Source organism: Sphaeramia orbicularis, chromosome 18 (genome assembly GCF_902148855.1).
Source record: "Sphaeramia orbicularis chromosome 18, fSphaOr1.1, whole genome shotgun sequence".
Classification (NCBI taxonomy): Eukaryota; Metazoa; Chordata; class Actinopteri; order Kurtiformes; family Apogonidae; genus Sphaeramia; species Sphaeramia orbicularis.
Genome location: NC_043974.1, coordinates 9,351,574 through 9,377,693, shown reverse-complemented (window position 1 = coordinate 9,377,693; position 26,120 = coordinate 9,351,574). Strand labels below are relative to the sequence as shown.

Sequence of the window (26,120 nt, the reverse complement as noted above, 5' to 3'; positions counted from 1 at the left end):
AATTTTCTGCGTCAGTTTATTGTGATGTCGCTCTGCCAAGGCTGCCTGGTGGTGTGTTATTTAGCAACAATAAAACAACACACAATTAGGTTTACGTGCTTCAACGTTTTCCAGTGAGCTCTTGTGGTGATGCTAAAGAGCTGCAGCTCATCTTAACCCTTTGTCGGGCAAGTGACTATTTTTGGTCATTTCCGCATACATTACAAGACAGTGACATTCACAGTTCCAGTGAGGACAGTGAGTCAACGATCTCAGGTCCAATGTGGTCTACAGGGTCTACAAGGTCCACCTCTGCATGAACACTGAGCGTACTTGCTTGTTCAGTACCATGAAGTAATGGTACTAATGTAAGGAATGATGTTCAAAGGGATAATGGGATGTGGACAGGGGTCTGGATCAGCACTTATGTTGGTCTAATGTTATAAAAGTTATGTTCCTGTCGCATGAGTGCCCTATAAAGGGTTAAACACCATTTGACCGTGTGCATTTGAGAGACGCCGACACAAAGGTCAGCAGTTACTGTTGAATCTGAACTGAAATGAACAGAAAATGATCTGTTTTGATCTATGTATTTTTCAGTGCTGAGACAGATGAATCCTGATGGGACTGGTAAGCACTGACAGTGGGAATAATGTTACTGTTGGTGATGGGTTAACAATGTGGGCAGACCTGTGGGTCCTGGTAGTGGACCGATGCTGGTTGCATCACCTGGGTAGGGGAGATCTGATGGGGATGCACTGGCTTTAATTTCCTTGGTCGATCCTGATATGAAAACAGTGTCTTAAAGCTGAAAATTTACTGACTAGACCAGTGGTTCTGAACCTTTTTTTGGCTCGTGACCCCGTTTTAACATTACAAATTTCTGGTGACTCCAAACATTTAAAACAGAGACATGTTTTTGCTTAAATTAATTTGCTTTTGATGATGTAATAGTTTGCTATCTATCTATCTGAAAAAGAAACTGAAAACTCAAACTTGATATGGGAAATGGTCAAACAATGGCCATAAGGTGCCATCTTTAATGCACATTTGTATGTTTGATGTTTACATGTTAATATATGAATGTTTCTGCCAACAGAAAGTACATTGTGCCTATTTTATTTTATTTTTCAAAATACAACTTGGTTAAATTATTTCGGCGTGTGTATAAGAACTTTTTGAACATTTTGAGCACAATTTCAACAATACTGCGATAATAATGGTAACCGTGATAATTTTGGTCACAATAACCGTGATATGAAGTTTTCATATCATTACATCCCTAGTTGCAAATAAACATTAATTTTAGACACCATTTTGGCTATATAATGTTTATTATTATGGATGGAGGCAGTAAAGCCAGGTGTAGATTACTGCACAAAGTGAGAATTTGATTTTCCTTGGTCAAGATATGTACAGTCAGTCCAGCTTGGATTTACAAGGCTGACAATTAATACTGAACAAACAATAACTCAAACTATGAATTATGAAAGAGCTGCAGCATCTGAAACCGACCACAATGAACATTTGAAAGATAACAGCACCACAGTGCTTCAGTTTCAGCTTCACAGTTTGTCACGTCTTTTATGTATTAGGATTGTCTCTCTCAACTCACCATATATTTTTATTATTAAGTTGTTTTTTTTAATTTTAGCGATTACTATAAATTTCAGGTGATCCTACGTGGGTTGAAAAACACTGGACTAAACACTGTAGTTTCACATTCTTAGCCTCATAGATTTGTCCAAAGTCATAATGCCATGACTGCCACAAGCAAGCAAGGAACAAGCGGTGGGCATACTGATTAACAGAATGAATGCTGCACAAGTCGCTGCACATTTTGGTCTGTATCAACAACATCAGGGTGTCAGTCTGGCCTCCTTACTCGCCTCATATGAATCCCACTGAGCACCTCTGGGACTTTCTGGGGCAGCAAGTACACCAGCAAGATCATCCACTAACCAGTCACCATGAACTGCAACAAGCACTGTTGGCTTAGTGGGGTTGAATTCCACAGAGACAGACTGACACTCCAGTGACCTCAATGCCACGAAGGATACAGGTATTATTGGCGAACGGTGGCCACACACACGTTATTGAGATCGTGCAAACTGTACGATCCAGAAGAAATTCATTTTGTCTGACTTACAGTTCTTAAAGCAGCATATGACTTTCATCACAATTTTTTTTTTTCAAATTTGTAAAACCCAAGTGATATCCTCATTCATCATAAACACAGTCTGCTTGTTTACATAACAAACCGAAACGTCAGTCGGGCCTTTTCGGAAATGTTGTCACAAAGTGCATTGAGGGAGGCAAAAGCGATTTCTCACAGATTTGGCAAGAAAACGAGCCAGATTGCTACGACATAAAATTATACAGTCCAGTCGGTGGATGGAGGTAAAGGCCAAATTTGGGTTCAGCACTTAAAGAGATAGCGATATTGCTGCTGCGTGGAATTCCCATTCCCACAATGCACTTTGCGACAGGCCCGACTATCTATCTATCCATCCATCTATCTATCCATCCATCCATCCATCCGTTATGTAAATAAGCCGACTGTGTTTATGATGGAGTCATCTTTGAAGTTGTTAAACGTGAGGGAAGTAATTCAGGTGTATAAGCACAGAAAGACTAATGGATTAGTGATAATTAGGCTAGCACTAGGGTTTTACAAGTCTGAAAATAAATTTGTGATGAAAGTCATACACTGTTTTAATGTCTGCAATGTGTCATTAACCTTGTCCATAATGTATAGGAGACATTTTGCAATTGATTTCATGTTGTTTCCAATAAAATGTAAGAAAACCTTACATTGTTGTGTTTTTAATGCCTCTTCGTATACATTTTCAACAGTTTTCTCACTGTTGTCAGGTTTGACCTTTCACCAATATTCATTCAGGTGTCCCAGAAACTGCTTTTCTAGGAATACCAATTATTCAAACATCTGATCTACTGATTCTGACTTTCTTTTGAAGAAGCAGAGCTGATTTCTTTAACGGAAAATCCAATTGAATGTTCATGATAAACACAAGATTTTCTCTGAAACTGCTCCAGGTTACAGCACTTTCTCCCATTCTCAAACAAACTAATATCAAAGTAAAGTGCTGTCAGTTTCTGAACGGAGCTTTTCTGCAGAAATAAAGATGCAGCATATCCACTTTATCTAGCATGTTGCTGCTATGCCAACAGCGTAGCATTAACAGTTGAGTGATTGTTCATTGCTCAGATTAGCAACCTGGCAACAGTAGATACTTGTAACATTCATTGCACTTGACATGTCACCTCTAATCATTTTGTTTGTGCTCTTTTCACTCATGAGGAACTTCCACAGCAACAGCATGTTAGTGTATGTGTGGCTAAGATGTCACTTTGTTACTCTGCACCTGACATAAACCATTATGAGAATCAGGTGTAGATTCTGATTATATCAGAGTGATCAGCTGGTGAACCGTTGTATCCTGCCCCATCGATTGGTGCTACTCAGCCCATCCTGGTACAATGTAATACACAGTTGAGATTTAAAGTCTCAGATCGCCGTGAGGTAAGAAAACTCCCTATCCAAGATCAACACTCAACACTAGTACTTTGAAGGTGGTTCGATGTCTAGACTCTCATTTCTTGCATGAATTTGGAAACACTGCTTCAGGGTGAGTTTAAAACATGCTCATAAGAACTAGAATATGTGACAAAACTCGGCCTTATCACTGTGGCTGCAGATGATCATGTAAGACGACAATTTCTACTGTTTACTTCCAAGTAATCCATTATGCTCTGTTTGTATTAACTTTATGAAACACACTGAACACTTCTGAGCTCTTTTTTTTTTTAAATCCAATAAATACATTGAATTTGATGGGTTTATTGATTTATTACATGAATATGTTTTTTGGTTTTAAAATCAGACCTTTGTGTTTATATTTGTATGTGTCTATATTTCCCGCTGGATCTTATTATATTTCCTGTTGAAATGACCTAATTTTTCTACAGGGATCGATACAGTGGTGTCTTATCCTGCGGGACCATCTACTGGGAAATAAAAGTGTGGTTTCTTTTGTAAATTTTAGAAAAGACATTACATGTAGACAAGTGAAGTAATTTACAGTACAACAAAAGTGTAGAGCTTTCCTTTAGATGGTCACAGAGGGAAATGGAAATAGAGCTTCTGAGAGTGCATTTGTCTATTTTATTTACACAAGGCCACTCCAGTTTTTTATTCAGTTCAAAACTCAAGTTTTAAGCAATGGAAAGAATGCAATTTACTTTACGACATTTAAAGGAATCTGGGACTTTGAGTAGATTAATAAACTGACTCTCCTGCTGTAAACCTCAGCCGGGCTGAATCCTCTTCATTTATATTCTGACAGTGTAGCGAGGAACAAATGGGAACTGCTGTTATTGTTTGGGCTAAGGCCCCAGCTGGACAGTAGCTGTGGGTGTAAGTATTTTTGTATGTGTGTGTATGTGTGTGTTAAGTCCATATGGACACCAGAGCGAGCAGACAGCTGGACTAGAGTATTTGGACGACCCCTGCAACCCCAGCTCTCTCACTCTCTTTCTTACTCTGTTATGTTCTCACTCACACTTTATCTTCCCTCTCCTTTCTAACTAAACCCAAAGGTAATCAGTGGACCTTGGCAGAAACAGGGCAACCAAGGGCACAGAGTAAACAGCGTGGACTAAAATCCAATCAACCACACACACAAACAAACACACCAGGACAACCTGGCAGCACACACTGCGTCTAATCTGCCAGGACATACACATGCTTCATACACACACAGATCAAGGAAGCGGAGGAGAAACCGGCAACACCACCAGACATACTGTACCTTCACTTGCGCGATGTAAGCATGCTTAACATGCACGTGCACACACACGCTCACACTGAAGCTGCTGCGTGCCTGTTTTGTAGCTTCGCTGCTCTTACTCAATTACAGTTTGCTGTAAGGCAGAACTCCCAGGGCTGGAGCAAGAAATGTCAACACATTTTACTCTTGACTTTTCTATTGCTCTGTTCGCCACTGAGACTTCTGGCCTTTATCCTCAACTGGAGTTCACTACTCAACAAACAGCAAAGTTGCTGGGCAATCCATCAGCACTCCTCAGCAGCAACACAGTCAGGCCTGATTTCTACACCACAGCAAAGTAAAGCAATATATACAGTATATTTTTTCAAAATTGTTTGCACCATTTGTCACAGCTCAAGTGTTATGTGGTTTACAAAAGTTGTTTGGTTTATTTTCTTTGTGAGTGCAGTCACTACCTGATGTTAAATCTGACCAATGACTGCAGCTACACAACATTTTGAAGTCACTTTTAACCCATAAAGACCCAAACATCCACCGATGACCAAAAGCATCGACTGATCTAAACTGTTTAATACCTGTTGATCCACTAATCCAATCAATCCATGTAAATAATTGGTGTAAAATGCAGTTTGTCATTTCCTGGTCATCAGATATGACCCATTTGGACGTTCAGAGGCCACGTAGTGAGTGTTGAATCATTGTCACCTTCTACAGCACTGATTCACCAGTAAAACCCATGGAGTTTGACAAATGTCAGTGGATGGAGATGCTGGGTTTATGTTCAGTTATTGACATTTTGCTGAAAGACTCACTTTTTCTTCAGTTTTATCTGTTTCTGATATAATAACCCTCAACATTAATGTGAACATGTAGGAAAATTCCAGATTTTCACAAAACAAAAAAGCAAAACCCGGTTGATACTATTATAATAAATGGTGATAAATCACTTCAGAAAGGCTAAATATAGAGAAAAGAATAATTTGGAAACTACCACAAAAATAGCACTGGGTCTTTATGGGGTAAGAAACTCTTTATCTCCATCTCCAAAGTATTAGTAAAAGTATTACCCTCACACTATGAAATGTACGTTCAAAGCTTTATTTAGGAAAAAAAAAAACCCAAACACCTTCCCTCTGCAGCTTTAAATCAAAAGACTAAAATAAACATAGATGGCCTGACCCTGACCTGTTTCATGCAGCTGTGGAAAAGTAAAACCACTTCTTCAATTACTTTTCTTTTATGTTGAGTCATGGCGTACAGTAGTAGTAGTAGTATTTGGCTGCATCTATACAATGCCCCCCTGTTGGAAAACACCAGTGAGCATACAGTGTCCTGTTGTGGGGTATATTTTCACAGCCATGGGTACACAAGTCTTGTTTCCTCTCAGACCGCTTGACTGAGGTAGTGGAGCCAATTGTTGTTCAATATTACAATACACTCTTGTGGAATTTTTGCCCAGTGGAGCTAAAAAAAACAAAACAAAACAAAAAAACTATTGAGTGGGTGATAGTTGTCAGACATCATATCTAATTCAAGTGGTCTAAGGGGTAACAAGACTTCATCTTCTTTTGGCTCTGCTTACAGGCTGTAGAAAATCCAATGGCCAATCACAGACGTTTACAAGGTTTAACTTTAACACAACACTGTTCAGATTCAGTCGGTGCCTCATCACATGGCTCCCTAACTGGGATATTTTGGCTTCATTTTTCCAAAACTACACTGAAACTTCAGATCCTCTATCTTCATATTTAATCTTCTGATTTGGACAGAGAAGACACAGTTGCTAGGGAAAAGTGTGTAACTTTATATTCTTGAAACATCCTCCTTGCTTCTGTAGCTTCACTATAAATAGACACTTAATCCTTGAGTTTATCACAAAAAGCCAAAACCAACACAGGACATAAAGGGTGAAAAACTGGTATATGCGAAAATAACTTGTAAGTAAAGCCATCAGATCAAATGGAAAGGAACATAATATATGCCTCTGAGATGGAAATACTTAAGTATAGTACTTGAGGAACAGTACTTTTTATTTGTTGCAACAGCAGTATGAATAAAATGACTTTTTTTGCAGTCAGTCTGCTTACTTAATTCGCCTTATGGCATGACTGCCACCATAGACAGTCTCACAAACATGGCAAATTAAATTGTTGCCAAGTAGAGCAATAACTGCAGGAAGCCTCAAAGAGAAGCCATCATGAAACATTTCAGTATTCACATCAGAATCCTTTTTATCAGCCAGGCTGACACAAACAAAATTCCTATGTGCTTTGATTTACACAGAGCAAACAGACTTACTGGAGGAAAACACAGACATAGAGCTAAACAAAGATAACCAGTTAGAAAAGTGGTAGCAGAGGGAAATTCTAGCCTTCATCTTTATTACACTGCATTGGATTTCTATGTCTCTATAAAACGTGTAGAAATACAGATATACTCCAATCGTTTGTATACTGAGAACTCAAAAAAAAAAAAAATGACAGTAAAAACCACACTTGAAACGAGGAATGAGAGTGATGGCTGACACTGTGAGACCTGCAGCTAACCTTTCTGATACTACTGCACTTACTCTGACCTCCTGTGGTTTGAAAGTATAAGATGTGTTACCTTAAGTGCCTGCAGTCTGGCCTGTTCCTCCTCCAATGCCTGCTGCTTCTCCTTCTCGTCCATACGGCTGAAGGACATGCCGGTGGAGGAGAGAGACGAGACAGCACTTGACAGAGTGGATGCTCTGAGAGATAGAGAGGGAATTCAATTTTTACTGTAGATTGTGGCAACCAGAAGTAGCATGATTTAAAATACACAGTTTATTTTTTTACTGCATTAGGTGCATAACCATATAGAATCTTCACTCACAGATCTCAAAAAACACAGCTGATTTTCCTTTTTAACAGTTTTAACATGTCTTGCAGTTTAATTCAATTCAATGTATAATATATAAGATCAAAAATCACCCCCATCTGTCATTTTGCCCTTTGGTTTGAGTGAGAAAAAAAAATCCCTTAATGGGGGATAAAAGGGTAAAAACCTCTGGCAGAGTCACGGGGGGGGGGTTCCGCTCTTGCAGAATCAATAAACAGTGGAGTCAGTACTGTGTGTACAGACATTTGAATGAACAATAAATATTCTAATACACTGAATACACTAAATATAGGTGGAGCCATGATGAGCAACAAGACCTGGAGCTCACACCTCCAGCCCAGGGACCTGATAGAGGGACATGATCACTAAACACGGCAACAGCTGCAGCACAGCATTCACACCTGGAGAGTTAAGGAGGTGACACTTGGCAGAGTTTGGCCTAACACATGACCTTTTATGAGTTTCTAATAAATTTGATTTGTTTTTGAAATCTTTGTTGGTGATAAAGTAAAATATTTTTTCCAAAAGCCCTTTCATCCTTTGGATTACCTATCTTTTCTGAAAGTTATTATGCAGGTGAGTATATGTTTAAAAGAAAAGAAAAAAAATCAAATTGCAACATGTTTTCTGATACATATTTTTTTATTGTGGCTGTTTGTTGATAATGCATGTCACAAGTGAACAGATTCTGCGTCATATTTTATCTTTTTTTTCAGGCTTTGTTATTTGTGTAACATGTAAACTGAAGAAAGTGTCTACCTGGTGTCTGCATTCAGTTCCTTGGTCTTCTTGCCCTCCAGAGAGGCCAGGTGCTGCTCTAAAGCCTCCAGGAGGCTGCTGGGGGCCTGAGACAGACAGATTTTTCTTATTTAAACCACATTTTTTTGTATTACACTGAAACTTTTAGAGGATAACTCAGTCTCTCTCATAGACACAGAAATACCCCACCCACACATACTGTAGGAAAACACTCACAAACACAGCACCCAGAAATAGTCGGTCTCGCAGGAAGGTAATAGAGTGCATCAGGCTCAAAGAATAGCCATGGCAACATGCAGCTAACACTCAAACTGTGAGCAGAAGACTCAGGAGAGAGAGAACAAAGGAGGAGGTTGAAAAACAAAAGAACAAGGGAAAAAGGTAGAGAGCAGAGGAGAGGTCATGCCACTTCTTCTCCTTGACTTCACATGAGCACAGGGTTGATAATTTCTGTGCCATTTTTTTGTTCAGTCTTCTATTCAACTTCCTTTTGCTGTTTTTGTCTTTGTTTTGTTTATCTCGCGTTGTCCCTCATACTGTGTCGGCCTGTCTTCTTCTGGGGTGTACCTGTGCCACTATGTCTGCATTGGTTTTGACTGAATCTGCACATTTATTGCACTTGGGGCTTAAAATCACACTCGTAGCTTAAATTTTCTGAATTACTTGTTGGGAAAAACACGGCGCTTCAAGAGTTGTTACGGTGATGTCAAACAGCAGCAGCATTAAATCTCAGCTCAGATATTCTGAAGCACGAGTTACTTGAGGATTGTTGCTAAGCTACAACAGAAGACACAATTTAGGTGTAACTTGAAATTACACGTTGCACAACATAATGTGTTTGATGCTTGTAAGGTGCCTCATTAAAAGCCCTAAAAACCACAAGAAACATGAGGGAGAAAGTCTGTACAGTCGGTGTTGGGCTTGTGCTGATCGTGATCTGAGACAAAGAAATAGTTCAGCTCTCCTTTTGAGTTTCTTTCAGCCGCTTCGAGGAGAGAGAGGAAAGGAAATTCTTCCACTAAGAAAATATGACAACGTCATGTCTGCGTCTCCATCCACAAGAATGTGAAGTGTGCTGTCAGTAGGGCTGCAGACATGCACACTAACACACACATATACACACACATTTGGGAGTGTTTTGGCTTCTGAGGTCTTTGCGGCTGGCTAGACCGTGGGTTCTTGCCAAACTGTTGCCTAGTTGTTAAAGAAACAGAGGCTCGCACAAGATCTTTTAACTGTCGGTGGGTTTGTATAGGTGAAAAGAAGACTTTGTGTATTCTGAGTCAATATTAGCTCACAAACACACACATACACACTCCGACTGGGCCTGTTTGTCCCCGTCTCTTCACTGTGTTGCTTTGGTTAAGTTTTGTGAGTACACCTTACTCTCATGTAAAGATATTTGTGTTTGGAAGGCAGGAGATGTGCCCTCGTACTAAAAAAAAAATCCCCCTTTCTGCTCTCTCATGTTTCCATTTTTGCCATAATTACACGGTAACGTTCGGGTCATTCACTATTGAAGTACCTCTGGCACGCATGTTGAAGCGATGATGTCGTGCATGACAAATATGAAATAAACAATGTCTAAGGAGGGGATGGAATTTAAATGAGTGAGTCGAAACCTGGTGCAGGGATTCTTTCATGCAGATGAAGACAGAGAGGTGGAGGGGTGAAGCCTCATTCTCTATTCATGAGGTTTCATGGCCTTTTGCTTGTCGTGCGAGAGCTCACTGTGCATAGTTTGGTACGAGTTCGTGTGTGTCTGTCTGAGAGCTACGAGCGAGCCACCTGAGGCCAACACACACATATTGTACCGAGACAACATAACACTGCTGCGAACCGGGAAAAGAAACATGCTCGAGTGTGTAGCGCCACACGCACACACACGCACGCACACACGCACTGTGAGCGAGTAACAATGTGCATGCAGAGGGGGTTAAGCAGGTTGGAGGGAGTAAGCAATACAGTATGCAACCCACCACCTACAATGTATGATCCTTTTGTTTTCTGCGACAGTGGAGGGAGAGAGAAATGTCTATTTAACAACTCTGCAGTTTGACTATGACTTCAACACCCACACAGTCAATCCACATGCTGTTAACTTTACACTGTAATGATTTTAAGTAATGCACGACCAAGGTTACATTCCACCGAGGCTGTAAAATGTTACAGGTTGGTGTGTGTGGGATTTCTTTTTTTTTTTTTCCTCAAAGATTTCTCAAGGCAGACAAGCACCACGAACAAACTTTTGCAACAACACAAGTATCTGTAGAAAAGAGAAAACTAGAAACTCAATCCTTCCTGCTTGTTACTGACTATTTTCAGTGACTATGTTAATGGACAAATATTTATGTTGACACTTTCAACTGTTCTCATAGATGTGGAAAATGAATATTCGGTTGATACTCCTGCTTACCTGCTTATACCCTGACAACACATCAAAATATGAATCAGTGCTCGAAGCTCCAAATTTGGTTCTTTGTGATGAGACCGGATGCTTTTTCTAAGCTTTCCCATCAGCTGCAGACTTGTTTAGCACAGACTCCTTTCGTTCCTGTTGATATCCAAGTTTGTCATCATGTTTAAAACAACATGTATTTCTCCTTCTGCTCAGATGTGCAGACTTTTCCCCCCGACTAAGACAAATATTCTGAGTGCGCTGGATATGTACACATCCAAAGACTGCTCTGAAACCTGAAGAACACCTGCACGAGCCATGTCTCTCTAAGAAAGCTCTAAAATCTGACAAACAACATATCAAATTAGGAATGATGACATACTCAAAATACTACCGGAGCATTAGCGTGCATGTACATGTAATGATTTTCAGGGAGGTTATGTGATCGCTCAGTAGGCTTATGCTAAAATTGCTGGGCCGATTTTCATGAAACTTGGTAGAAGGGTAGGTCGGGGGAATGCTGGCTTGACCTTTGACCTTGGTAACAGCCAGTTTAACCAAAGATGATCTAACTCCAAGTGTAAACACATAACAGTCTTGGTGTCTTTGAAAAGCCCAGAGGTTGTTATGTTTAAATGGAAATAGGAGCTCTGTTGACAAAAATAAAACTGATGCCCATAAAGTTGGAATAATTTTTTCAGACCCATTCCTCTTTTTAATCCTATTTATAAACATCAGTAATCACCTTTGACCAGGTGTAATGATCACATACAGCGTCCCAGTTACGCTTTGTTGCAATCCTTTCAAAATATTTTATTCCAATAGTGTATTTAATTAGTATAATACAATCTTGTTATTCTTAATCTTACCTTGTACATATATCCTATATTGTCTGTATATATCCTTATTTGTTGTACATATTTCTCATCTGTTGTATAGTTAGCTTTTCGTACATTTCAGTAGTTTTTGTAGTACTTTAGTAGTACCTACATTATAAGAGGGAAGTGGACTCTGTTTGTGTGTCTCAAGCATCACACAAAATCCAGAAAGAGCTGACTGCTGCAACTTGGCATACTTATAAATTTTTAGTCAAGGAAGAGACTAGCGAAAACGGCAAGTTGATAGGACCGATATTTTAGGAGATATTAGTAATTTTTGGAATACAATAGCCTTACAATCACATTGCTATGCCCATAATCATAGAATCATCATTGAAGTGGGTTACCTAGCAACAGATAAACAATAGGGACCCATTGCCATGGTGTCAGATTTCATGTGGAGAAACAGACATGCCAGTTGAGAGGTTATTCAACTGAAAATGCAAGTGGAATTTACCAAGAAAGTAAAGAAATTAACAGGGTCAGAGGATCTAGAACCCATGGTTCCCCCGAGGTTAACATGCTAGTGTGTCTATTTATTATTTTATCTTGCAGCTTTCATACATTGCTTACATTTCTCAGTATTTTGTGTGATATTTTGAGTGATATTTTACTCAGTACTTTTTTGCACTAACTGATTTTGCTGCTAAACAGAACAGAGCTGCTAAATGAATTTTCATTGTTCCTGCAGTAACAGTAGTGGCAAAACTTCACCGACAGAAGTGCATAATGCCGGTTTTTCCGTTAAATCACAAATGCAATGATTTGTTTATTTTTTATCGCGAGATGACACGAGAAGTCATTCCATAAACATGGCGACGAATGTAAATATGGTGTTGATTTACAGATATATTCGTTATTATTATATATTACCCCTCTATCTTGTACTAAATTAAAAAATGATTGGGTTTCCTAGTGTGTCCACACATACTGTGACATGTTTCTTCTTCTTCTTCTTTGCTAGATGTAACGTCCGTCAGCACTGGGTTTTTTAAATTCACCTGACTCTAGTTGCGAAAAAAGGTCTTTCCGTTGCAGTTTTGCATGAAATACCATTTGTGCTACGTCCAAAAAACCACCTCTTGCCAGTGCGAAAACTTTTAATCGAAAAATGAGACTTTTGGCGAAACTGTCATTTTTCCATTGGGTAAATTTTTATGTGCAATTTGAGGGTCAATGGAAAAGTGACTAGTAAAGATCTATTCTATTCTATTCTATTCTATTCTATTCTATTCAGACGACCTTTAAGATGATTTTCTCAAGCTCAGGGTATTCCAACAGGTGGTGTCCATGTTTTGATAACTGTGCAGTCTGTCATTTGGCCAAACACACATCTACTTTTATGTCTATTTTCTACTTTATACCATAGAAGTTAAAAAGTCGACATCTTTAGGGCTACGGCTGAGAAATGCTTTACCACCAGAACATTAGCAGAACGCTGGGTAATGTTGGAGAAGTGATATCATCAGCTCACAATGATACACAAGACTGAAGATTAAAACGGTTATCCATGTGTTAGCCATTACATCTTCACCAACAGTGACTTTGGAATCTTCCCTCTTTACTTCAATCATTTTTGGTTAAACTAACCAGCGGCATCTATTGAGGAAGGAAAATATAGATTTGTGTTTTTTGTGATTTATGGTTGAATAATGGGCAACTTGGTAGAGATACGTTCTTGTATGGAGGAATGAACCAATCCAGATATTATTTTATTGATTTTGACACTCATGCTGCCTTCATGTGCTATTAGGAAGATGATCCTTTCTACAAGTGAATTTGAAATTACCAGTGTGTTGTGTTCAGGTGCTTTTGTTGTCATAGGGAAATGAAAAATAGCAAACATACAATTAACCGTGACCTGCTACTTGGGTAAAACAGTTCTGGATGTGTTAATTAATCTGCTACAGCATTTTTTTTCATGCATTCATTCATTTATCTTCTGAACTTTATCCTCGAGAGGGTCGTAGGTACATGTATACACTGACATATATAGAGATGAACAACCAATCACACAACTAACCCATTAATGCATGTCTTTGGAAGCACCCACACACACGGGGAGAACATGCAAACTCCACTTTTTTTTTCTTTTTGTAATTTTTTTTTACAAATTTTTGCAAATTGTGTGCGCAAAGAAATTTGCAAAATAATCAGCTAACACCAGCAGAACGCTAATAAAGGAAAAGTTTATCCTTCGCAGCTAATCCCTTGTTGCTCTCCGCCACGTTGAAAAGGTCAAAGGTTATTTTCACCTCGGTAACTCATGTGTGAAATTTTTTTCCCAGTTCCCCAGTGGAAAATACAACACAAAGGGGGTGTTCATGTGCAATTTTCGAGTTCGGTCTATAATTGGAAATATAGTAAATGAATTAAAAGTAAAGCATTCGTGAATTTCATTGTGTGTTTTTAAAGTTACTAAGTATACAGGGTTTCTGCAGATATCAGCAAATCTAATTTAATGCTTTTAATGCCACTTTAAACAAATTTAACGCCTATGTCCAACTGCAGATACAGTGTTATATATAGTTTTATACTGTATTAATTTTATGACAGTTTACCATCGACAGGCTTTAACCAGATTCTGAATAGTTCCTCCTCCAATCACTTCTGCTGAAACTTAAATCTTCACATTTTTCCGACATTTGCTAATATTCCCTCCACTCTTTTGCCACGGCATGAGCACGTTCACAGCACATTGTATTCCAAGCATCTGGTGTTGTGACTTCATGTATCGGCCATAAACAATAGCCAATTAAAGGGTTCCGCCTTTCACTATACTTCTGATCAAAACTATGAAACTATGTTTATATAATCAAAATAAATTGTGAATGTTTTTTTCCATCGAGTGCATTACATTTTTTAACACCTCTGGAGATCAAATTTAATGTTTAATGCCATTCTCAAAATCTATTTAATGACTTTTAATGCTTTTTAAAGACCCGCAGAAACCCTGGTGTAGTATTCCCTATAATTCCCATGACCCATGAAGGCAGCATTAGTCCCAGTGCATGTGTTAATATTTGGTACAGACAGTTGCTTAGCTCTTAAACACTAAGCATGGCAGAGGTAGTGTATTTTAAAATGACACTGATGATGAGGGAATCATATGAGTGAGGTCAGTATTCGGTCCAGTAAACATCTGAATTATTCTTCCAGATGAATACGATCTTTCAAGCGAACCCGAGTAAATAACAGTTACGCAAAATGTTTTTTTTTTTTTTTTTCTATCCTTGGCTATAAATAATTTCTTTTAGTCTATTCCCCAGTAACAATACTATTCTCTTTTTCAGGCACTTTGTTGTTGTAATTATTTTTTTTTTTTTTTGTAGATCCAAGGTCCTAGCTTAAAGTTGTCTGTTGCCCAGGGTTTTAAATCCACCTGATGAACCCAGCACTAGGGCTTTAGATCCATAATAAGCATTTATAAGTGAAAGAGAAAGTAAGAAAGCAAAATCAATCAAACCAGAGGGGAGTTGCCTTGGCTCAAACAGTTAAATCAGGTTAGACAAGATGGTTGTCAGAAATAAAAAAAAACAGTGGGTGGAGAGTGAAGAAGAGAGATCTAGTGAACAGTTGATAAGGGGGCGACACAGGTATATGCAAGGGATGAAATAAGGTGTGAGTTGATGAGTGGAAGCGCAGAAGGGGAGCGATGAAACCACATGTATGTTTCAACGAATGCAGTAAGAAAAGAGAGACGAGAAAGTAAAGAGGGAAAGTAGGAAGTGAAAGGTGAGATGTACACTGACCTGTGAGAGATCTGGGATGTCACCCTGATCTATTCCAACTTGCTGTCGTCAAAAAAACAAACAAACCAACAAAATAAAAAAATTAAAAAAAAAAAAAAAAGGGGGGGGAGAAAGGTAGGTGGGATAAAAATGGAGAAGTGAAAATAAAGAGAAGGGCAGGGTCCATTTAAAAAAAGATGGAAAAAAACAGGGGAATCATTACTTCATGCAGTGGCAGTGTTAACATAAACAACAACAGAAATAAACATGAAAACCTTTTTGACGGGACCATCTGGCATCTGGATTTGCTGAGCAATCCTCACAATGAATGACAATGATGACAAATATGTCTGACCAATGAGGAGGAGTGGGCGTGGTGACGGATGGATAATGATGTGACGCTCAACACATTTATAAAAGGACAGCTACGCCTGATTCGCAGTTTGGACACATCACATTTGTGCCTCTGGACACACATAAAGAACATTTTGACCTAAGTATCCAACACAAACATTCATATTACTTTTCAACACACCTTCATCATCAAAGATTTAAACATTGAGCTCAAAGTTTTTCTGCGTTTCAATTTTAAAATATTTATCTAGTTTTCTTGTTGCATATATCACAACATGAGAATAATTTTGCCTATAACTGAAAGAAATAAAAACAGAAACACTCAGAAAAGTTAAAGCCTAAACTCCAAAATGTAGCTTTTTACTAGACAGAAGTAATAAAATATACCTAAAAGTAACAGTTTTGTTTCATTTGTGATGCTCCCACTATAGTTAACCATTAAAAAATCCACAAAAGTACACACATGGATGTTAACCCATTGGTGTATTAATATGACTACATTGTTAAATTGCCCCGACATCATATTTTTAATGATTAAGCCATATATATTTGGCAGCGCATCCATTAACCAGTAAAGGTCTGTTAAGATGCGTATTTGTGCCAAGTAATGGAAGATCCTGTCATATTATGGATTATTACATGTACTCATGACTGTAAGTGCATCAATACATGTGCTTTAAGTGGGTTCAAGATGCTCTATAAAACACTGAAAAGGTTTCCATTAGTGCAGGGGTGTCAAACATATGGCCCGCGGGTCCAAACTGGCCTGCCAAAGGTTCCAATCCGGCCCGTGGGATGAATTTGCAAAGTGCAAAAATTATACTGAAGATATTAACAGCCAATGGTGTTGAACTCGTTTTAGTTCAGGCTCCCCATACACACCAAATGTAATCAAGTAAAATAATAATAGCATAATAGCTTATAAATAATAACTCCAATTTTTCTTCCTAGTTTAATGTAGAAAAAATAATATTACATTATGCCTATATATAATGACAACTCTCATTTTAGTGCAAAAAACCCCAAAACATTAAATTATGAAAATATTTACATGAACAAACTATCCTTTAACAATAAAATATGAACCTGAAATGAAAGAAAAGTGTAATTTTAACAATATTCTGCCTGCTACTAAATGTTTTGTGCATTTGTAGATCTGATCTATAATACACTGGTGCCTATGACTGGGATTCTTTGTAGCGATCCTTAAAACTGACCTCTCATCATTTAAAAGATAATTTAAAATATCGGTGAGAGATACACTTCTGGACCACTGCACCTGTTTTTCACATTTCTATTTGTTATATGTCATTGTGATTGGTTCTGCTGTCCATCCAGTTTGTTTGTTTGTTGTATATTTAATCTGTTCTGTCGTTTGTACATGCAACCTGTCTTACTACTAGGGATGCGATTACCAGTTAATCCATTAATCATTAGTTGGTTGACCTTATCAATCAATTAACGATTAATTGATAAGCGACTATTTTTCTGGGAACCTAAATTTCTCTTTCGATATGGTCTATAAGAAAAAAAGCTAAATATTGTTTATATACTTCATGAAAATAGCATGTCATATTTGCTAATGACTGATTTATTGTACCTTTGGATACAGTACAGGCAATGACATTTATGGAGTAGAACTAAAGAAATTCTACAGAGAAATTCAATCAAATAAATGGATCTGAAAAGGGGCAGTTTAGAAGAAATGGGCATTTCTGACTTTGCATCACTGACATGATGGCGCAAGATTTCAGCGGAGATGACCACCATGTCCCTAAAGCGATTCTAACTCAGCAACACCATGATCCGGTTCAATAACCTATCCCAGCTGTGGCGTTACAGCACAGACAAAACGGCAGCCTTTGGACAGGTGAGGACAGGTGGACAGGGTGACTCCCCTGTTATTCAACTTCAGCGATGAAGTCTACAGGGTGAGTCAGAAAAAACGCTCTTTCCATTTAAAGAAATTGTACTGCTAAAACGGAAACACTGATTTTCCTTTTGACCATACAGTCATATTGATGTGGTTATTGAGCATGTCTGGTGATGCAGTCATAGATTTATTGCATTGCATAAGAGAGAGAAGGTCCATTGTTTATTGGGCACTGAAATACCTGACAACACAATGTATGCCACAGTGAACAAACTTGAAATTGACAACAATTACAGGAGTCGGGGCTTTGCTTTCACACTCAGGACATAGGCCTACATGACAGTGCCCAGGGAGTTTTCATCATGGCAAGACCACAGTTTACTGATATGCAGAGAGCTTTCATGGTGACAAAATTCTCCCCGATCCCTGGACTTGACCCCCCTTGATTTTTTCTTGTGGGGGTATCTTAAAAACCGTGTGTATCAGACTGTTCCACAAACTCTTCAGGAACTCCGAAATCGCATCACGGCTGAAATCCAAGCCCTACGACGAACACGAATGGCGAGAAGAGCTGTGTTAGAGATGCGACAACGAGCACAGATTTGCATCAATCTGAATGGTAGCCAGGTTGAAGGTCGTGCCGGACGACTTCGTTGAGACAAAACATTTTGATGGTGAGTAAACCAGCTGTAATGGTTGACAATTTCAATTTCATTCACGGTGGCATAAACTGTGTTGGCAGATATTTCGGTGCACCATAAACAATGGACATTCCCTCTGTTATGCTATGCCATAAATCAATGATTCAATTGCCAGACATGCTCAATAACCACATCAATATGACTGTATGATCAAAAGAAAAATAAGCATTTCCATTTCAGTGGTACAATTTCTTTAAATGAAAAGAGCGTTTTTTCTGACTCACCCTGTAGTTTGGGCAGTGGTGCCCCCAACTGTCGACACCACAAATCCCGCCATGGAAAAAGGCAATTAACAGACAATTAATAATTTAATCGAGCAAATTCTTATTAAGTAATTGATAGTCGATTAATTGTTTACATCCCTAGTTGCTACGCATTCTGTTTGTGTGATGCCTCTTGGCCAAGCTGTTATTGTAAATGAGAATCAGTTCCCAACTAACTTACCTGGTTAAATAAATAAAATAAACAATTACACATGTATAAATGATAAATTGAGGTATAATATTGTTCAAATTTCACTTATTTTACTTAAGAAATTGTTGTTTTTTTCAGGTTATATTTTTTGTTTCAATAGTTTGTAAATGCAAATATTTTCATCATTTAACATTCTGTTTTGCACTAAAACAAAGAGAAAAATTAGGAAATGTCGTTATTTATAGGTTATTATGTTATTTCCTGGTTCAGCCCACTGGAGGTCAGATTGGGTTGAATGTGGAACCTGAAAGAAAATTAGTTTGACATCCCTGCATTGGAGATCACAAATTCTCGAAGTAGAGCTACGAAAAAAGCCTGAACATATTTAAGACAATGAGTGTTTCGGGGATAAAAACAAAAGAATCTTATTACCAGGTTAATATTTTGTTTTGTCACAATGGAGCATTATTGTTTAAATCTGAATGTGTGAAAAAATAATTACGGAGGGAGCGCCTAAAAACATAATTATAAAAAGACAAAATAATTTGATTAGGACTGTTTATTTTACTGTGTGTTGCTCCAGAACATGAACCACCAGTGAAGTTCTTCATCTTTACAATAGGTAATTTTCAGTGTTTCAAGTCTGTTGGAACAAAAGGGAGGGGGTTGGGGAGGGTGAACGGCGAGGGCGTAAGAGGGAGAGAAAGAAAGAGGGATGATCTGTGGGCACTGGGCAAAGGAGAGCCACACGAGTATCCATCTTTGTCAGGAAGAGAGGGAAGAGCGAGGAAGAGGAAAGAATTAGATGGAGGAGCGTGGGGAGCAGAGGGAGCGCGGGCTAACGAAGCGCCAAACCACATCCTCCATCTTAGGGTTATTTTGGGTGCATATATATATGTATGTGTGTGTGTTACTGTCTGCATAGTGAATGTGGGCCAGTGAGGGGAGGTCGGGTCTGCGTACGGTTCTGTACAGTAGCTGCGTGAGCAAAATTACACCGATATAGGCCTGCATGTGGAAAATACACTTATTAGAGAATCAATTTGGAATGTGCAAAGAGTTTTCTCTGACATTTTAAGACTAAGCTGAGGAGGAAAAAGAAAACCCCAATTTCTCAACCTTCAGTACCAACTATGTTTTTTGTTTTGTTTTTGTACTTTATTTTCTTTTTTAGTTTATGTACTCTGTACTCTCTTCTAGTCACATAGATTTTTCTTCATATATTTTAAATTATATTGTTTAACCCTCAAAGACCTAAACAGTCACTAGCGACCAAAAGCATCTACTGATGTTGATATATATAAATATTAAATAACTGTTGATCCACGAATCCTATCAATAAATGTAAATAATTCATGTAAAATGCAGGTTCTCAGGTTTTCATGGTCATTTGGACGTTCGGAGGCACCATAATGAATGTGGAACACTGTTGTCTTCTGCAACATTGATTTATTAGTACAATCCATGTAGTTGTAGACTTGTTTGTATGTTTGGTTAATGATACAATTTGTTGAAAAAGTCAGTTTTCTCTGTCTTGATACAATAACCTTTGAATTTACGCTGAGCTTTTATAAACATCTTCATGATCAATTAATTAAATACAGGAACATAACAGATTTTCACTGGGAAAATGCAAAATGCAGAGGATAATATTATAATAAATACTGATAAATCACTTGGGAAAGGTTACATGTGGAGAAAAAAAAAGACCAAAATAGTTGTAGGTCTTTAAGGGTTAAATACTTTGTTTTTAATTTGCATCTAGGTGTTATTTTATTTATTTATCTAACCGAGTTCCCTTTGTAAATGACAATTAATGTATAAATAATCTGGCTGTTCCTTACCTTTGCCTGATCATAGAGTTTTGTAAAAGTGGGTGTCATTATTATTTGTGAAATTGGAATTGTGCTGATTTCAAGAGTGAGTGGATTTGAGCTATTTTCTGTGTGTGTGTGTGCGTGCTTGTGTGTGTGTGTGTGAATACCTCAGCCACTTTCAGGAACTCTGACAGCTTTGTCATCCTGTAAAGAAATTTCTTGTAGATATCCAGGGCATCTTTACACTGGTTCTTCTTCATGTCAAAGTATTTCTCTGCAGAAACAGAGAAAAGTGTGGGGGAGAAAGAAAGGAGAAGAAAAGAAAGATAAAGATGTTGGAAGATAAAAATGAAACAAAAAAAGATAAGGAGGGAAGGAGAAGGAAGCAAAGCAAGGAAAAAGTAAGGAAAGAAAAAATAAAGAGAACGTGATTGAGTGGAGATGAACAGAAGCACTCAGCAGCTACATGACAGATTGTCAAAACCTTCACTGCTGCTGTAATAACCAGACTGTGCGCATGTGTGTGTGTGTGTGTGTGTGTGAGTGTGTGTGTGTGTGTGTGTGTGTGTTGCTGGATATGTGTTTACATATCTGTCAGACATGTGCTTCTATGTGTGTCTGCACAAAAAAACAACCTGTGGTTACATTTTCACCTCATCATTTCTGACACATCAAGGAGATTGGGCATTAACTGGCTTGCAGCAGACAGTGTTAATCCAGAGTGTGTGTGTGTGTGTGTGTGTGTGTGTGTTACCCAATAGGTTGATGACCCCTTCATTGTAAGCAGCGAACAGCCTTATAGAGTCTTTGAAGAGTAGCATGAAGGCTGAGTTGATCACACCGTTGGTCAGCTCATTAGGGTTGGCCTGTGAAAAAGATTGTAGACATGGACAGAAAGCAAGAAGGTAATGTAGATATCTCTGACACATTTTTTTTTCTAAAGCTTTCACTCCCTTTTCGCTAAAAGCAAAACATCTTTTTCAATATCTACAAACATCTTTTTTTTTTTTTCTCCCAAATACCAGCACCTCCTCCCTTTGGTATGAAGCAAACACATCATCTCACATCAGGCAACTGTCAATTTAGTCTTGGTCAGAAAACAAAACAAAAAAAAAAAACATGGACAAACACAAACATATTCAGACATGCAAGCAGGACACACACACATACACATACACACACACACGCATTCCAATGAGAAACTTCACCATCCATTTTTATCGTGCTTTGAAGCTCGCTGGCACAAACCACAATGCACCCACCAATTTCAGCAAATCCCCACCCAATCCCCTTCTCTCTGCTGTACAAACACACGCACACACACACGAATCTTGAAATCTGTGCCATAATATGCTTCTTATACTGCATCAATAAAAATCTCAACTTTGCATACTGTTGTTTCCATTTACATTTTGATTGGAAAGTGAATCGACTTTGACAAGGATGCATAAGGACACGAGCAACACACACACACACACACACAGAGTACCTGGAAATCCAGCAGAGCATCCAGCTGGTTTTGAATGATGGGCAGCGTCTTGATCAGCTTCTCTGTGTTCATGGTGCGCATCACACCGTCAATTCTACACGCAGACAAAAACATAAAAAACATAAAAACAAACAATTGTAGCCGGCACACCTTGGAGATTTTTTTTTTTTTTTTTTTTGCCAAATTACGATGCAAATTATAAAAAGATGCACAAAAGGATAAAGAAATGATGAGAAACTATGTGAAAATACAAACAGAAATCAGCATCGGTGTCAGTTTTTTTTTTTGCGTACCAAAGTTTTCTTCAGTAATGCAAAGTCTTGAGAGCGTCTTGAGGTGAAAAGCCTGAGTGAAACGCATTCGTCACATACATAATGAGAGCGCGCTCGCCAGGATCAGCATGACAAAGGATTCAATGTCATTTTGCAGCAGCTGGACTTTGTGAAATTTAAATCACTTTCCCAATTCAAACCACCAGGAATGAATCGCCCACTGAAATATCCAGCAGGGATGCGTCACCAGTTAATGCATTTAAATTTTGCAGAGAGCGTTTATTTCTCCGCAGACGCTGACATTGTGGAACAATAACAACTTGGATGACACAAAAAGTTAAAAGGGTCATATTTAGCTAAACCCACTTTTACTAGTCTTTGGTACATTTATTTGTGTATTTGGACCCTAATAGTTCAAAAAGTTTGAATTTGAACCCTCCAGACGCTGCAAAGCTATCTTTATGTTCATTTTGTCAAAAATCGAGTGGATTTCTACAACCCATTTTAACCCATAAAGACCCAGTGGCACTTTTTGGGCACTTCCCAAATGGATTTTTCTGTATATTTAACCTTTCTTCAGTGATTAATCATCATTAATTGTGACATTGTCCTGTTTATTTTAATTTTATTCAGTGTAAATTATGTATTTTCCTTTATTTAATTTACTGATCATGTTGATGTTCATTAAACTCAGAGTAAATTCAAAGGTAATTATATCACATCCTAAAAGAATGAGAAGAAAGTGACTTTGTAGCAAAACCTGTCATGAACTGAACATAAATTCTAGGGACGCACCAATACCACTTTTTTCCAGACCGAGTACGAGTACTTACATTTGAGTACTTGCCGATACAAGTACCAATACGAGTACTTAATAATCCCATTCCAGTTCTTAGTTCCTTTTGTAAATGTGCTTTATTGTCATTGTCATTAGTCTGACTGGAAAAAAGTGCTCCTACTGACATTTAATGTGTTGGAATGAGCGTTTCTCAATTAATCCACCAGGGGGCACCACTCTGAATTAACCATCCTGGACAAATACCATGAAGATGAGTAAAGTTTTTAGAGAAGAAGAAGAAAGTCAGTAATGACAAACATGGAGACGACAGAGGCAACACTAATGTGGATACTAATATTGCAGCGTTTTCGATAGTAAGGTTTAAAAGCTTGGCTTCAACAGGTAGAGCAAAGTGAGTGATAAGTTTCGTTTTCACTTCTGCTGGCAGGGGTCTGCACCACTCCATACTCCCACTGGTATTCTCATTCTGGGTACGCATCCGCCAGCACCTGAAAAAACGGATGGAATGTACGCAGAGGACAGACAAAACGCTGCGTCCATATCTGTCTGTGTCTTTAACGTTACTTGCAGTCAGCGTTACTTTTATCACCATCATTTATTTTGAAAAATCTCCACACTCCCCACACATTATTCCACCGCCGCGTACCTGCTGCACTGAACTGTGAATGTCACCCGGCCGTAAGTGGTATCGGTGCATTTGTATCGGATATCTTTTACGAGTACGAGTACACACACTGAGTATCGGAGCCGATGCCGATACTCGTATCGGTGCATCCCTAATAAATTCAGTATCTTCTGATCTAAAATGTTTAATACCTTTTGATCCACTAATCCTTCCAATACATGTAAATAATTGGTGTAAAATACAGTTTGTCATCTTTTCATGGTCATCAGATATGACCCATTTGGACGTTCAGAGGCTCCATAGTGAACGTGGAAACACTGTCATCTTCTACAACATTGATTCACCAGTAAAACCCAAAGAGTTGGATCAGTGACAGTAAATGGAGACACTTGCTTTATGTTGAATTAATGATTTTTTTGTTGAAAAAGTCCCATTTTCTTCAGTTTTCTCTGTTTCTGACATAATAAAACACAACTTTAATCTGAGCTTTTATGAACATCTACATCAGAAAATCAAATATAGGAAAATATATCACTTACACTGAAAAAACACAAAATACAGGGAATAATATTAAAATAAACAGTGAAAAATCAATTAAGAATAATTAAATAGACAGAAAAATGTATTTGGGACTGGGTCTTCATGGGTTAAATATTCCTTAGTTTTGCTTTCTTTTCAGCAGTATTTCACATATTCGAGTCAGACGTCAGCTAAACGGTGAAGTCTCCAAAGTGAAATATAACATCATCCATGTTGGCTGAGACACTATATGACATTCTGCTGTAATGGAGGCTGTAAATAGCAATGGCTGCTGAAAATGAGACATTTTGGAAAGACGACAAAAAAATGCCAGCTTTCTGTTTCTATCCTTGTTTTTTGCTCATTCTAGTGCCAACAACTAAATGCTGTCTCCTGTTGTGATGAGTGAGGCGACATTCACACGCAGTCTGGGATTTTGGAAAATGGATATTTCCCCCTGTCTGTTTAAAAAAAAAAAATCTCGTGCAAACGTGACCGGAAAAATCTGAAAAATCTTTGTTTACATGGCCCCGTGTATCTGCACCATCATCATTATGAACCAGTAGTCGCACATGTGACGCAAATATATCTGTCAGAAACTGTCGTGTCTATTTGAAATCTCTGTTTCTTTCTGTTTACAGGCAAATGCAAAAATCTCCACTTTGGCCAGAGTTTTTAGTGTTTTCAGTGGTTGTGGCCGTTGTTGTCATGTAAACAACAGAAACAAATGCAGAGAAAAACCTCTGTTTTGCCAGATACCAGAGTTAGGTTATCGTTGTGTGTGTGCGACCTCCCCTTACCCCCTCTTCATCTTGGTGAAATCCACAGCCACAAGTCTGTAGGACATGGCTTTCTCGTTCAGGTAACGGCTGTATCGTCTGATGAAGGTCGACATGTCATAACCTGGGAGAGAGAGAAAGAAAGGGAGAAACGAAGGAAGGAAGGTGGAAATGTAGTTTGTGTGAGGCAGCTGCATATGAATTACTTGGAACATCTCCATTTGTGTCATAAAAAATAGTACATTTGCAGTGCATCAAAGCTGTCTGAGTCAAGTAATTAACAAATTTCAAGTGTGGATTTTCTCTTTTACATACTCATCTTGAAAAACATTCTGACAGTGTATTTTCGTTTGAGGCAAATCCTGACCATCTGGTGCCTTAAAAACAAATTAAAGCTAAACCAAAATGCAGTCAAATTTATTTTCACTGGTCTTTTAAATAGAGAGAGAGCGAGAGAGAGAGAGAGAATGAGAGTTTGTTTGCGTTACCTTGCAGAGCTCCCTTATCCAGGAAGTTGTTCAGGTTAAACAGAGTGTTTCTGGAGGCCAGGTACTGGATGAAACGCTGAGATAAAAGAGGAACAAAAGTTAACCCGGGGTCAAATACATGTGAGAAACATCGATTCAAAATGAAAGATGAGGCAGCTCCAAGTACATAAATTAAATCGAGAAAAAAAAAAAAAAAAAAAAAAAGAATTTATTGATTTGACTTCTTTACTACCCGGGCATCCTTCCTGACAAATGTTTGGGTAGAGTTCATGATTTCAGTTTGGTCTATAAACTCAACAGAACACCACTCTGACTGTAATTTAGGATAAGTCTTATGTATGTTTATCTGCAGTACAGTAATAGCTGGTTTCAGACTGTGAGGTTACAAGTTAAACCTCAGAGACATTATTTCAGTGAAACATGCTGCTGTGAATTTGTGTCTGTAGAAGAGTCATAAAAGCTGCTGTGTGTATGTGTTGAGTGTCTGTTTTAAGGTCAATACAGGGTGGAATAACAGAAAAAAGACAAAAAGTATTGAAGTTTGACAGGTTTGACTAAATAAGACACTCAAA

General features: G+C 38.3%; 1 protein-coding gene across 3 annotated transcripts in view; it reads right to left on the bottom strand.

Moving 5' to 3' along the window:
• Positions 1-26,120, bottom strand: part of LOC115438415 (phosphatidylinositol-binding clathrin assembly protein) — a 134,173-nt gene that overhangs the window by 47,750 nt on the left and 60,303 nt on the right. For all 3 annotated transcript variants that reach the window (XM_030162022.1, XM_030162023.1, XM_030162024.1), the window contains exons 3-10: positions 25,549-25,624; positions 25,082-25,184; positions 22,067-22,160; positions 21,332-21,443; positions 20,745-20,851; positions 15,440-15,481; positions 8,412-8,497; positions 7,398-7,521 (exon numbers count right to left, since the gene is read on the bottom strand). In XM_030162022.1, coding sequence (XP_030017882.1) covers positions 7,398-7,521; positions 8,412-8,497; positions 15,440-15,481; positions 20,745-20,851; positions 21,332-21,443; positions 22,067-22,160; positions 25,082-25,184; positions 25,549-25,624 — 744 coding nt within the window. The remainder of the gene's footprint in view (positions 1-7,397; positions 7,522-8,411; positions 8,498-15,439; positions 15,482-20,744; positions 20,852-21,331; positions 21,444-22,066; positions 22,161-25,081; positions 25,185-25,548; positions 25,625-26,120) is intronic.